This window comes from Mustelus asterias, chromosome 9, assembly GCF_964213995.1.
Source record: "Mustelus asterias chromosome 9, sMusAst1.hap1.1, whole genome shotgun sequence".
Lineage (NCBI taxonomy): Eukaryota > Metazoa > Chordata > Chondrichthyes > Carcharhiniformes > Triakidae > Mustelus > Mustelus asterias.
The window spans coordinates 117,286,362-117,301,858 of NC_135809.1; the positions used below are offsets into that span (position 1 = coordinate 117,286,362).

At 41.0% G+C, this 15,497-nt stretch overlaps 1 protein-coding gene across 1 annotated transcript in view; it reads left to right on the forward strand.

Moving 5' to 3' along the window:
* Positions 1-15,497, forward strand: part of dnajc24 (DnaJ (Hsp40) homolog, subfamily C, member 24) — a 78,871-nt gene that overhangs the window by 30,897 nt on the left and 32,477 nt on the right. The window contains exon 4 of the mRNA XM_078220929.1: positions 3,293-3,431. Within this exon, the coding sequence (XP_078077055.1) occupies positions 3,293-3,431 (139 nt within the window). The remainder of the gene's footprint in view (positions 1-3,292; positions 3,432-15,497) is intronic.

The window sequence follows — 15,497 nt, forward strand, 5'->3', positions numbered from 1 at the left end:
AGTCTGAGGCAGCAGGAAAGAAGCTGTTCTTGAGTCGGTTGGTATGTGACCTCAGACTTTTGTATCTTTTTCTCCGTGGAAGATGGTGGAAGAGAGTATGTCTGGGGTGTGTGGAGTCCTTGATTATGTTGCCTGTATTTCTGAGACAGCAGGAAGTGTAGACAGTGTCAATGGATGGGAGGTTGGTTTGAGTGATGGATTGGGCTTCGTTCACTACCCTTTGTCGTTTATTGCTCTGAGCCTTGGACAAAGCAGGAGCCATACCAAGTTGTGATATAACCGGAAAGAATACTTTCTGTGGTGCATCTGTAGGAGTTGGTGAGAGTTGTAGCTGACATGCCAAATTTCCTCCGTTTCCTGAGAAAGTAGAGGCATTCGTGGACTTTCTTAACTATGGCATCGGCATGGAGGGACCAGGACAGATTGTTGGTGATTTGGAGACCTAGAAACTTGAAGCTCTCAACTATTTCTATTTCATCCCTATTGATGTAGACAAGGGCATGCCCTCCACTATGTTTCCTGAAGTCAATGACTATCTCCTTCATTTTGTTGACATTGAGGGAGAGATTATTGTCGTCGCCCCAGTTCACCAGATTCTCTATGAAGAATGTTGTGCTGAAATGGTTCAGACTGTTAAGATCACCATTTACATTGTGGCGTCTCACGATACAGGCAGATGAAAGGACCAGTTTGCTGTGATGGGATGTCTTGAAGGGCAACAGGTTCAGGTCCTTTCGGTCCAGGGACTGGATGAATATGGCCTTGGTTCAGAGAGAGGGTGTGGTTTCATGATGCGGATCGGACCCTAGGAAACGGATGCTGTCTTTTGGACATAAAATTATTGTAATGTAAGTTTAGGAGTAAAGTTATGGGGACTGATGGCATAAATTTAGAATTCAATAAGGCAGATTGATAGAAACTATTCTCTCTGATAGAATGCAGAACAAGGGGGCTTAATTTTAAATTAGTCATAGGCCATTTAGTGGAGAACGTTTTCCATTCACAGGGTGGTATAAATCCCTGTTTAACCTCTGGGCATGAAAGATATGCCCTTTTGAATTTCAGTTGTCCACCTTTTGCTACATAAGATACCCGTCTCAATCCCAGTTTTTAAGCGGTTAAAATTAGCTTGTTTTAGTATGCCACTTGAGTTGAAAATCAGTCTTATTGGGAAAATAGTGAATTAATTTTGAAGTTTGAATAATACTTTACCTGACATCCATTTCTAAATCTCTCCCCCCACCCTTCCCCCATCCTACTGGCTGCCTTAGTCTGGAGTTGCTTCCACCCAATGATACACAAAAAGGACACAATTTGGGAATGGTGATTTCTCTAACTTTCTGGTGCTCTTGGGGTTGGTCAGCTTTTGATGCTTGGAAAGTGTTTTGTTGACTAGTATGGGACAACAAAATGACTATATGCATTAAGATTGGGAATATGAATATTAAGGGTAGCATGTATTATTCTACAGTTCTATTAATTTAGGTTAACTGGCCCTTTCCCTTTCCCTGTGTTGAAACCAGGTGTTATTGCGTGCAACTGAGAGAATACATATAAAGTAGAATAATGCTCTGGAGGTGTTGATAGAGTGCTCGGAAACATGGTGTTTCTGCACAAAAAGGTATCATGTCATTGACCACAAAGCCCCTTACAAGTATGCACTACACCGTTAATGAGAGCTCCATGGTTTACAAAACAAATCCTGTCACTACAGGGTTAACTGATGCCATTATAGAGTTTTGGGCTTTCCTTTTAATGTAACATGTGAAAACCAAATCAAGTGCTAATTAGGACTGGCAGATGAAACTCCCATTGCTCATCTGAGGTTTCTTAAAATTGGGCAAAATGTGATTAAAGCATTTCATTATTGTAATGTGTGGGTGCTGTGATAAGACAGTTACCGTCCCTGACAGCTGAGATAGTAAAATTGCATAGAAAAAGGAATGTAATCATATAGTAAGAACTCAAATGGGTTTGTTGAGTTCAAAGGTAATACTGTTTTTAAAAATCCTGACACTTGCGCTTTGTGTTATGAAACTCAGTCTGCACTTTTTATGAATCAATATAATCCTGCTTACATAAAGTCTGTGTATTTAGTCTCACATACAGTGCTCAATACCTTTCAGTAAATTGAATCCTTACCTTGATCACAAAAGAAGTGTTTAGTGGATTACAGAAGCTTAAACGTTTACTAGCAGATGTGCTCTTGTTTTAATTAAATGCTACATAGGTACTTCCACAATAAAAGAGGACAAAGACCCATGAGTTAAATGTCAAATGAGAGGTGCTTCCAGACAGCAACCTGTTTGTACTGAACCTCTTTTATTATTATATTTGAAAGGACTGAAATGCTGTTCAGAGAGAAGAAAGTCAAGCACCATTTAGGTTGTCTAATACTACATTTTAAAGTGCCTAAAGTACAGCTGGTAATTAATTTAGTGGGATGTAGATAAGGAGACCACACTCTGTTTTAATTAGTGGTGTTCTCTCAAATGTAATACAGTACGTGGAGGGTTTTAGCATTGCAGTGGCAAGATAGATTCTTCATATGATTTTACCCCGCTAATGTCAGACCCCACCAGGAGCGATAAGATGTGACATTAATCGGGTCAAAGACAAAATAGGCTGGACTTCGTATTTATTACTCTGAAATTAATTGTAAGCTGGCAGTTAAAGTATCTCCCTGTGTTGGATTTTCAGCTCAATATAACAGGCTAGGATTTCTTTATAACCACTTATTGCATTTATAATTAATTCTCTGCAGTAAATAAACAAAATGTGTTCTTGTATTAGGTATAAATGCTGTCTGAATGAACATAATTGCTGACAGTTACGAGTTGGAGTTGTATTCACCCATACTTAATTTTTAAAATATATTGCGATTATCGTGGCATTGAAAATTTTTGAATAGCTGCACGTTTGACTTGTGTATTATGATTTTTTTTTTCTCTCTTTCGCACATCCCCTGCCCCCTTTTTTGTTTCACATTCTTCCTGTTCACAACATCTCGTGGTAAATTGTCCATAATGCCAACAGCGCCAACAGCAAATTATCCAGAAAATGCTGTCGGAGCAGGTTGTGACATCGATGTCTGTGACTCCTGTGGTTTAATTAACCTGGCTGCAGTCTCTCGGGCCCTACAGTCTTGACTCGTATTCCCGATCACCTCATTCTCTGCTGCCCTCCCCAAAACAAAATCTGAGCTACAGTATTGATTTTTTTTTCACACTCAACTTTATTTCTCTCCATTCTCTTCCCTCTACCACCACCCCCCCTGTTTTCTGATTGGCAGTATCACCCGGACAAACAGAGTGCAGATGTGCCAGTGGGAGAACTTGAGGAGTGCGTACAGAGGTTCATCGAAGTTGATCAGGCGTGGAAAATACTAGGGAATGAAGAGACAAAGAGAGAGTATGACCTGCAGCGTCGTGGTAGGTTCTGCTGAGGAGCTTTGTGAAGGCAGCAGCTTTCTAAGTCATCAATTCACTATCACTTAAATTAAAAGAAGCTTCTCGAGTAGCTAAAATCAATAAATTATTAATGTGTAACTATGATGAGAGGACCTTCTTTCTGCATACTTTTACTTAAACCACTATATGCATTTATTTTTATGCATGCATTCTCTCTTTGCTAACCTCAAATTCAGTGTATAACCTAATTTGCAAATGCCTAAATTCTTGCCACATTTATGTGTCTTCTTGCAAATTAAATGGAATGCTTGGATAATGGTTTTGAATAATATTTTTGCACTGAGAATCCTAAATGAAAGAACAAAATATTTCCCTTATTATTCAGCTTGTTTGCTGGAACATTAGTAATCATTGGCTATAAGGGAGGTTAAATCTGGATTCACTAAAGACATTAAGTAGGCATGCCCAGCATGCACTTCCTTTCTGCTTATAATAAAACATCTTCTCAAAGCATAGGCAGACAGTTGTGAGCAAGAGGAGGGAAAATGTAGGTCAGGTCTGTCACAGATGGGCTGCCATTACATGATGTGATAGCTTGTCTTCTCTTCTGGCCCCAGGACAGGAGACCCTCAGATTTCCATTATAGCCTTCAATAAATGTATATTTACCCTACACAGCTAATGGGGGAGGGAGGGGGAGAAAAAAAAAAGTCAATAGTTGTGTACTGCCTGTGGGGAAAACACTCAGCCATTCTCTGCAACACACTCTCGTCCAAAATTGATGTGTAGACACCATCACTTTTTAATGTGTCTGATGAAGACGCGTCGCATCTGCATCCATTTAGTGACTCCTGTTATTCTGGGATGGCACTGTAGCAAATCTTCCTATTGCGATGATTTTTAGGCCCCTGCCATTACACTTGCCAGTTAGGTTTCATATTTTTTGGCACTATTACCTGTATTTAAGGATTATGCATAAGCTTTGCTCGATTTTACCATAGAAACCATAGAAACCCTACAGTGCAGAAGGAGGCCATTCGGCCCATCGAGTCTGCACCGACCACAATCCCACCCAGGCCCTACCCCCACATATTTTACCCACTAATCCCTCTAACCTACGCATCCCAGGACTCTAAGGGGCAATTTTTTTAACCTGGCCAATCAACCTAACCCGCACATCTTTGGACTGTGGGAGGAAACCGGAGCACCCGGAGGAAACCCACGCAGACATGAGGAGAATGTGCAAACTCCACACAGACAGTGACCCGAGCCAGGAATTGAACCCGGGACCCTGGAGCTGTGAAGCAGCAGTGCTAACCACTGTGCTACCGTGCCGCCCATAAAGAAGTAATTTATTAATAAATCTGTTTTAAAACAGGCCAGCATGTACTAGAATTGTTTTTCTTCAGGGAACTTTGGGCTAGAAATTATTCACGTATTTGGATTATTTTTGTCAGATTAATTTAGCTCCTTTCTCAACCCAAAGTTTGGAGGTATCATTTGATTGGATTAACTTGAATAAAGCAGCATCTTTTTGACATTAGCTCAGCCCAGTTGAGAACTTTCCAAAATAAAGGAAGGTCAGATTCTGAGACCTTCGTTGAATCCTGTTGCTGGATCACCCCTTCCAAGTATCTTATTTCTACTTCACATGAAACATCTTGATATAAAACTCAATGTGTTGATGTGCAGATACTTCCCTTGTCCAAATTACTATTCAATCAATGCTACCAAATCGACCTGTACCATTAATGACTTTCCTTTTGATTTGCCTGTTCGAATAAAAACAAACCTGATGCTTGAAACTAGTGGTCCAGTACAACTACTGATGGAAACAGTTGCATTTGTCAAAAATAACCAGCATAATGTTAACCTGTGGACTGCTTGTTGACACCTTGTTTTTTTAAATATTAAAAAAAATGCAGCTTTAGTGTATCCCTTAATCCAGTTTCAATTGTTTCAGGGGAATGTACATGAATTGCCTAAATATAAACAAGCCATAACTATATGGCGGCACGGTAGCACAGTGGTTAGCACTGCTGCTTCACAGCTCCGGGGTCCCGGGTTCGATTCCCGGCTCAGGTCACTGTCTGTGTGGAGTTTGCACATTCTCCTCGTGTCTGCGTGGGTTTCCTCCGGGTGCTCCGGTTTCCTCCCACAGTCCAAAGATGTGCAGGTTAGGTTGATTGGCCAGGTTAAAAATTGCCCCTTAGAGTCCTGGGATGTGTAGGTTAGAGGGATTAGCGGGTAAAATATGTGGGGGTAGGGCCTGGGTGGGATTGTGGTCGGTGCAGACTCGATGGGCCGAATGGCCTCCTTCTGCACTGCAGGGTTTCTATGATTCATTTTCTATGATATGCTCATGCTTTCTTTTGCACGCGATTGTCTATTGTAAGGCCATCCAGTTATCAGACCTGCTACTTTAAATCATAAAAGGTGAGCACATTGGAGTAAAGATTTACAGGAACATGTGCATGTGTCCGACCAGAATACTGAATGCTTGACTGTTGGAACTGTTTATCTATCTGATTATTAACAAACGATTGCCAGATGACTGGGAGGTTGTTGTACGGTTAGGGGTGCACATGAAGTTAATGTTGGCTGTTCATAGTATCACAGGATCAGTGTTGCATATTACTATCTGGTCCCAAAAGGAACAGGTCCATTTTCCATGAACTAAAATGATGCACACAATGGATGGAAATGTTGCTGATTCCATTGATGCAAATGAAGCAATTTGCAGTTTTTCAACTAAAAAAGTGATCAGTTTTTGTTTGTTGTTTCCGCAATGGCTTCTGCAATAGTAGTACAGGAAGCATTTGGAACTACCTTGCTTTTCCTTGGAGTGAAGGGAAGGGAAATGTGAAGCTTGTACAAAAATGTCCTGATGGAGTGCTATTATCTACTCTGCTTTCAAATTGGGAAGGGCGAGTCAGAAATGCTGTCCACTCTCCTGTTCATTTTGGCATTTAAACCAGTGACTGTCATTTGACCCTTGTCCACCATCTGTCATTGGTTGAGAATTAAGAATGCCATCCAAACTCTCTGCATGTGCCAGTGATGTCTTGCTTCTGAGCTCCCATGAAACCGCTCGCTATTGTTGGTTCATTCAGGTTTTCAAATAACTGGAGTGGAATAACTAGTAGCAATAACATAGAAAGACCATTTCCATAGACATGCCTGAGCTGTGTTATTACAAAATTGGAAGGTGTACGTACGCATGGGCAAAATGGCAGTGTTATTACAATATATTGTGATTTGTGGTTTGCAGGCAGCTTTACAGACTAAGTATAAACAGATGGTAAATATCTTTATAAGATTACCTGGTGGCATGCTATGTACTTGCTTGTAAATTCTGCAACGTAAAATTGCTAAAAAAAACAGAAGTAGGATGTAGTCTGTGTGCCTGACAGGATTGCTAGCAATGAGGGAGAGATATCCACATCTCATTTTATGATCATTTTAGCTTAAAAAAAACGGTGTTCCGATTTGAGTAAATGTATTCTGATCCTATTACCTTTCAAACCATTTTGACCCCCTCCCCTCCCTAAACTAGTGGTTCTGCCAAGTCTGATGTCTATTGGAACCAACATATTGACAGCAATAGATAAGTGTAGGTCTTTATCACAAGATTCTCCTTCGATCATATAAGAAACATCTATTTATAAATGTCAGAGGCCGATATGTGACCAAGTTTCTCCATCAGGCATGCCTTTCAAGATAAATCATTTATTTTCAGGAATTTTCTTTCTTCAGCCATATTAACCTCTGGCTTGTTGATGAAGATTTTTTTCAGTGTATTTTCGCAATCAGACACGACATATGGATGTGTGCTTTCCAGGGAAAATGTTTTGAAACTCAGACATGCTTACAAAGCTGTTCTCAAAAGTATTGGCGCTTCATTATTGTCTGCATTCTTTAAAAGTTGGACAGAGCTCTAAAGCTTGAGAATTATTTTAAGATGTAGTTTATGGGTAACCCTCAACAAATGAAGTCACGCAGCTGGGAGAGAACATGTGCACTCCTGGAATTGTGAATGCCCCAGCAAGAGCCACAGTAAAGCATTATTGAGCCAAGCCTCTAATAGTTATTTAATGTTATTCTCCAGTCTAAAAGGATCTCAATAGATTTTGCTTTTAATCCTCTTCAATTGCAGCCCCATAAACCTTAATGATGAGCCTTACAGTGTTTTCTCTGATCTGACAGTTGAGACAATGGAGCTGCACAATCGCTCCACCTCTCTTTGTCAGATCAAACCCAGCAGGACGGGAGGTCACAGAGGTTTGTCCTTTTTGACTATTTCTGGACCCTCTCAGCAGCTTTCATCGGCTGTCGCATGAGGACGCAGTGGTTTAGTGCTATCTTTATTTGAACCTCTTTATTTGGACAGTTTTAAGAGTGACTCAGTGAGGAGAGCAAGCTTTTAGTTTAAATTTACACCATCATTCGATAATGTGATTCAAAGAGCCAACCTATTGTCCAGATTAAAGGGCATTTCAACAGGTGATGAATTATATAAATGAAATAATCAGTTGTAGTACAAACAACTGAGTATTTAAATATAGAATGAGATTTTTAAATTCTGTGTTACTGAAGCTGCATTCCCACTTGTTCCGTTTGGCATGTGCTTTCTTGAGATGGCACACACGATTTTCCACCCTCAATTTAAAATGACAAACTTTATTCTGAACTTTTGGACCCCCAATGCCAAGTAACATCTCTGTATCTGCAAAAATGGGCAAGGACCAGCTCTTGCAATTTTCTGCTATATTTCACTGTTAGGAGTCATTTGTGAATTACTTGAGCTCATGAGAGTGACTTGAGCAAACTTTTCTTTTGCCAATCTGTCCATCGCCTCTGTATTTCCCTGACTGCATACTTGAGGTCAGAAACTTGTAGTTTTTGGAGAATTTCAGAGGAAAGCAGAATCCAGCCATTCCTCTTGTCCGCTGACAGCAAAACTAATCATCTAGGGTCAGAAAAAGGATCACATTAGGAGATAATCATAGAATCCTACAGTGCAGGCCATTCGGCCCATCAAGTCTGCACTGACCACATTCCCACCCAGGCCCTATCCCCATAATCCCATGCATTTACCCCAGCTAGTCCCCCCAACACGAAGGGGCAATTTAGTATGGCCAGTCCACCTAACCTGCACATCTTTGAACTATGGGAGGAAACCAGAGCACCTGGAGGAAATCCACAGACACGGGGAGAACGTGCAAACTCCACACAGACAGTGACCCAAACCGGGAAACGAACCCGGGTCCCTGGCACTGTGAGGCAGCAGTGCTAACCACCCGTATTGAGTAGGATCAAAATGGTCATTGTGTTGTTGGTTTAGTGTAATTTATGAAATGAGTGGTTCACTGTTTATTAACTGGACACCTGGTTGGTTTTATTTCAGTTCAGTTTGGGAAAATTTTTCTTTGATCCCTGTGCCCATCCAACCAGCAGGAATTATTGAATGGATTATTTGGTTGTGATGGGAGAACTCCAGCTTACTTAGAGATCAGTGCTCATGCTTTCTTTAGAGGGGGAGTGACACATTTACAACTCTTTGAGCCCTGGCAGTTGGCCTTGAGGTCCAGTCAGCTCATTCCAATTTGCCCTTTTCTCTTAAAGGGCTCTGACAAATGGTCACCCAGACTCAAAACGTTGGCACCATTCTCTCTCCACAGATGCTGTCCGACCTGCTGAGACTTTCCAGCATTTTCTGTTTCTGTTGCCTTTAATATTTATTTGGTGGCTTCTCCAATCTGAATTTTGGGGGCTTTGAAGCGTGGATAGTGCTGCTGCTGCCTCACAGGTGGATAAATCCTAAATCCTAAATTTCCATCTGTTGGATCACCATCTTGAGGTATGTTCAAGTAATGGGGGCTTCATTTAAAGTTTATACCTGGCCTGTGATTTATTATAATCACACGTATTAGCATACAGTGAAAATATGAGGCTTAATTGTATGTTACTAAGTGGTCTGCAATATGAAAAGCTTGGAGTGTAGATGTCTCTGCTTTTATCTTTGTCAAGTACTGCCAGTTTTTATTAGTTATTTCATATATTGTAAAGTTCTCAATGAAAAATGATTTCTGTTGGCATGTGACATCAGTCAGGTATTCTTTTGATCTATATCTCTTACTGTAAGTTAATGGAGAAAGAGAATTTCTGAATAATTTCTAAAGTCACATCCATCCTCTTTAATGTTTACTGTAAGTATGACATTGAATTTCTCTCCCATCTCATTTTGTATCCTCTCCAAGTTCTTCTTCTGCATATGACTTGGATGCAGGGGTAAAATGTACCATAGCCAAATTTGCAGATGACACTAAAATAGATGGGAAAGCAAGTTGCGATGATAAAATTTTTTAAATTACAAATGGATATGGATAGGTTCAGTGTGTGGACCAAAATTTGGCAGATGGAATTTAACGTGGTCAAGTGTGAGGTTGTCCATTTTGGTCGGAAGAATAAAAAGGCTACTTTTATCTAAATGAAGAGAAACTTCAAAATGCTTTGGTGTGGAGGGATCTGGGTGTCTTTCTGCATGAATTGCAGAAAGTTGATATGTAAGTCCAACAGGTAATAATGAAGGCAAATGGAATTTTGGCATTCGTTGCTAATGGAATAGAGTATAAAAGTAGGGAAGTACGCTTGCAATTGTATAGGGAATTGGCGAGACCACATCTGGAGTACTGTGCAGAGTTTTTTGTCCCCTTACTTGAGGAAGGATGTAAATACATTAGAGGCAGTTCAAAGAAGATTCACTAGATTGATTCCAGAGATGAAGGACTTATGAAGAGAGATTGAGCAGTTTAGGCCTATAATTGCTGGAGTTTAGAAGAATGAGAGGAGATCTGATTGAAGTATATAAAATACTAAAGGGGATTGACAGGGTAGACGTACAGCGGATGTTTCTCCTTGAAAAGCCATAGTTTTAATCTAACGGGTAGCAGATTTAAAACAGAAATGAGGGGGAATGACTTCACTCAAAAAGTGAATTTGTGGAATTCTCTACCCCAGAGTGCAGTGGATGCTGGAACACTTAGCAAATTTAAGGAGGAGATAGATAGGTTTTTAATCAGTAGAGGAATGAAGTGATTATGGGGCGCGGACAGGAAGTTAGAGATGAGGCTGTGATGAGATCAGCCATGATTGTATGGAATGGCAGAGGAGGCTTGAGAAGCTGAATTGCCTACTCCTGCTCCTAGTTCTTATGTCAGATCCATTTTCTGCTTCCTTGAACCCATTCCAAACTAAACTACTGACTATCTGACTCCCCTGACTAATCGCCATGCCTATTGATTTTTGTAAATGATTCCCTCATCTCCAGGTATTATTTCTTTGTTTTTAAAATCCACCATCATTACCCTTTTTTCCACTGCTGCCCTTGCAAACTGTTTGACCTCTAACCAACCTTTTCCCTCTCCAAGCCCTTGAATATGTTGTTAGGTCCTAAATTTATGTACATTTTTCATGTAACACCACCTGCTGCCATCTGAAATAATGCTAATCAAGTTCTCAAATGACATCCGATGTGACTGTGACCATGGTGCATTATTTCTTTGCGTCTTCCTCTTTGCAGCAATTGACATGACTATCTCCCTCTAACATTTCTCTCCATTATCCAGCTCAGAAGTTGTACTTTTAATTATAGTTTCACCTAGCCACCGACAGTCACTTCCTGCAGTTCCTGCCTTCATGCTTGCTTTAGACCATGAAGACCTTCTGCCATCCCTATAACAACAAAGAATTCCATTGATATAGCACTTGTAATGTAAGGCGATTCATCAATTATCAAACTGGATTTGATACTGAGCCACAAAAGAAGATACTGGGACAGGTTGGTCTAAGAGGTAGATTTTAAGGAGCATTTTTAAAGGAAGTGAAGCAAAGAACTTGAGGGAATTACCGAGCTTGGGGACTAGCTCAAGAGCCAAAAACATGGTCATCAGTCATGGAGTGCTTATAATTGGGGACATGAAAGATGCCAGAATTGGACGATTGCAGAAGTCTGGGGAGAGTTGGTTACAGAGATAGGGAGGGGCAAGGACATGAAGGCATTTGAGAACAAGGATGTGAGTTTCAAAATCCAACAGCTGGACCAGGAGCCAATTAAGACTTTGCTTGCTCATCACTACTGCACTTGCACACAATCTCCCAGTCCCTGATAGTACTCATTCACGCATTTAAATCCGTGATTGTTTCATCTTTCCCTATTTCTGCTAACCCTCTACAACTCCATAAGAACTCTGCATTCTTCCAACTATCACCTCCATGCACCAGCTACTGTCTTCACCCCACCATTCACAACTGTGCCTTAAACTGTCCACATCGCGCGCTCCAAACTCATTCCCTTTTCCACCTCTCTCTTCAGTCTGCTGATTACTGGCCACCTTAAAAATTCACCTTTCCCCCCCTAAGCTTTTGGTCACCCCCTCCTGATTTTTACTACTTTGGCTTAGTATTAATTTACCTTGCAGCATTTTTTTTCTGTATTGAAGATGCATTCATAAATTCAAGTTGTTAACATTACTTCTAAAACTTGCATGAACCTGAGGAATTGGTAGAGGAGTGTTTCAGTTGTACTGGCTGAAGTTCACTTTCAGTATTAGTTCTCCGTTACACACTCATCTTACTTCAGATTAGTCTTTTTAATTGAATTACTTGCTATCGCCAGAAGTGTTGTAATTTACTATACTCTAACTGTTAAATGCAAAGCTCTTTAAAAGGTAGAATTTTAAATTATTAATTATCTTGACGAAGAAATTGGAAAACGCATTACAAAATATACTGAGGGTTACTTGATAGGAACTTATTCCATTAAAGTATATCAAGGATAATTTTCAATGTATGGTATTGCTACCATTGCACATACAATTGAATGCATGTAAATACTTCACTTTGGGAGGCGATGGCCTAGTGATATTATCGCTGGACAATTAATCCAGAAACTCAGCTAATGTTCTGGAGACCCAGTTCGAATCCCGCCACGGCAGATGGTGGAATTTGAATTCAATGAAAATAACTGGATATAAGAATCTACAGATGACCATGAAACTATTGTCGGAAAAACCCATCTGGTTCACTAATGTCCTTTTGGAAAGGAAATCTGCCGTCCTTACCTGGTCTGGCCTACTTGCGGCTCCAGAGCAACAGCAATGTGGCTGACTCTCAACTGCCCTCAGGCAACTAGGGACGGGCAATAACTGCTTGAAGGACAAGGGCAACAAATGCATGGAAACTGCACCTGCAAGTTCCTCTTCTAGCCCCACACGCCATAGAATCAAAATCCTGGAACGCTCTTTGTAACAGCACTGTGGGTGTACCTACACTACATGGACTGCAGCAATTCATCAAAGCAGCTCACCACCACCTTCTGAAGGACAGTTAGGGATGGGCAATAAATACTGGCCCAGCCAGCGACACCCACATGCCACGAAAGTGGCAGCCAATTTGTGCACTGTAACGCCCTTCAAATAGCAAGAGATAATGTCCAGAGATGGTCTATTTTAATGATGTTCATTTAAAGGGAAGTGGTGCCCGAGAATTCAAGGCTTTTCTTCACATATAGCCAAGGAACCTTTTTAAGTCCAGCTGAGGGGGCAGACAGGGCCTCCTCAGTTTAATATCTTGTGTGAAAGCTGGTACCTCCGACTGCCGAGCGCAGCCTTGGTGCAGTGCAGAACTGTCAACCGAGATTACATGTTCAAATGTCTGGTGAGGTGTTTGACCCCCATAACCTTATAATTGATCATATGTAGTCAGATTAGTGAAAACCGTGCCTCGGCAAAATTAAAATCAAAGACTGGAATGTTCGGATCCTTAAAATCAGAATTTTAATGTCTAATTATCTCTTTTTCATCCTTGGGTATCATTAGAAATTCAATATTTTGGAGAGATTTTGTCATCTTTAAACAGAAAGTGCTGTTCAAGCACCAAAACCCTCCAGTCGACATCAACACAGTCGCTGCGACTAATGGCGTGCACAACATTAGGCATTGCATTGATGCTGAGGTTGTAGCCTATATCTGGGACAGGGTCAGACCTGATTACAGAGTGAACTTAGGTGAGACTCCTTTAATACAAGTGTGAACTGAAACTGCTTTGCAATTTTCATACATCAGGCCTGGACATGTGCCGTGTTTTCAAATCAAAAGTTAAATAATGAAAATATTTTCCAGTTTTTTTTAAATTGGTGTTTCAGTGTGGCTTCTATCTTTGCTATTGTGAGAAATGCAGTCAGTTGGGCATCTTGTTTGCTGCCCAGAATATTGTTCAGAAATATGCTATTATCTTGTGAAAATGGCGCTCCCTGCGGTTAAGGAACAGTTTCGGTACTTCTCTGTCTCCTGGGTATATGTGACAAGGATCTTCTTGGAAAATTACTTTTTGAACCATCACATCATAACAGGGGGCAGTCACAAGTAGGTCAATCTTGCAAAGATTACAGCTAATTAATGGTTTCTTTATAAAAATAGCATCAGCCTTCACATTTACGTGACAATTGCACCTTTTTTTTCCCTCTTGACTGTATTCGGGTGTTCCAGTGATGCTGGCAGCTTCATTTCCCATCAGGATGAGTTCAGTCGTTAAATATTTAAAAATAACCTGTTTCCGGAAAGATCCTTGTTTTCCTCATCCCACAAAATTTTTAAATGCCTACGGCTTTCTAAAAATCTGAACACGTCGTCTGAGAGGTGACTTGTCCGAGGGCTTTAACAGTACGAAGGGCTTTGATAAGATAAATAGAGTAAAGCATATGTACAGCATCTTTTAGGAACAGGTTGAAGTCCCAATGGACACCTGTCTGTTAATGCGCAAAGAGTGGTAATCCTGGATTGATTGCTTGTGAAGGTAGAATCTGTTAATACCAACCTGACAACTCTCCCTATGTAGCAAGCTAGGAGACCATGGTATTTTGTACGTCTGGCAGGTTGTTGTGCCTCCTGCTGTCTGACCTGGGGTGAGATGGGCAGAAATGCATTAATCTGTGTTAGCACCTCCAGCAAAAAGCTTTGCATTAAAGAGGCACTAACATGCTGGGGTCAGAAAGCTCATTTTAATTATCTGGACAAATCGTGTTTACAGTTTATTAAGAAATATAGAGAATCATAGAATTTCACAGCACAGAAGGAGGTGATTTGGCCCATTGTGACTGTGCCTACACTTTTGAAATGTATTCATTTTAAAAAATTCATTCTTGGGAATGTGGGTTTAGCTAGCTAGGCCAGCATTTATTGCCCATCCCTAATTTCCCTTGAGAAGGCGGTGATGAGCTGCCTTCTTGAACCGCTGCAGGTGTAAGTACACCCACAGTGCTATTAGGGAGGGAGTTCCCAGATTTTGACCTAGCAACAGTGAAAGAGCAGCAATATATTTCCAAGTCAGGATGGTGGATAGCTTGGAGGGGAGCTCCAAGTGGTAGTGTTTCCATATGTCTGCTGCCTTTGTCCTTCTAGATGGCAGTGGTCTTGGATTTGGAAAGTGCTTTTTAAGGAGGTTTGGTGAATTCCTGCAGTGCCGCTTATAAATGGTACACATTGCTGCTACTGTGTGTCGGTGGTGAAAGGAGTGGATGTTTGTGGGTGGGGTGCCAGTAAAACAGTCTGCTTTGTCGTGGATGGTGTCAGGCTTCTTGAGGGTTGTCGGAGCTGACTTATCCGGTTAAGTGGAGAGTATTCCATCACGCTCCTGACTTGCGCCTTTGTAGATACTGGACAGACTTTTAGGAGTCGGGAGTAGCTCAACCTGTCGTCATATTCCTAGCTTCTGACCTAATCCTATAGCCATGGTAGTTATATGGCTTGTTCAGTTTCTGGTCAATGGTAACCCCTAGGGTGTTGATATTCAACAATGGTAATGCCATGGGCCAACTGTTAAATTCTCTCTTGTTAGAGATGGTCATTGCCTGGCACTTGTGTGGCATGAATGTTACTTGCCACGTCAGCCCAAGCCCGGATATGGTCCGGGTCTTGCTGCATTTGGACATGGACGGCTTCAGTATTTGTGAAGTTGAGAAAGGTGCTGAAATTGTACAATCATCAGCAAACATTCTGACCTTATGATGGAAGGAAGGATATTGATGAAG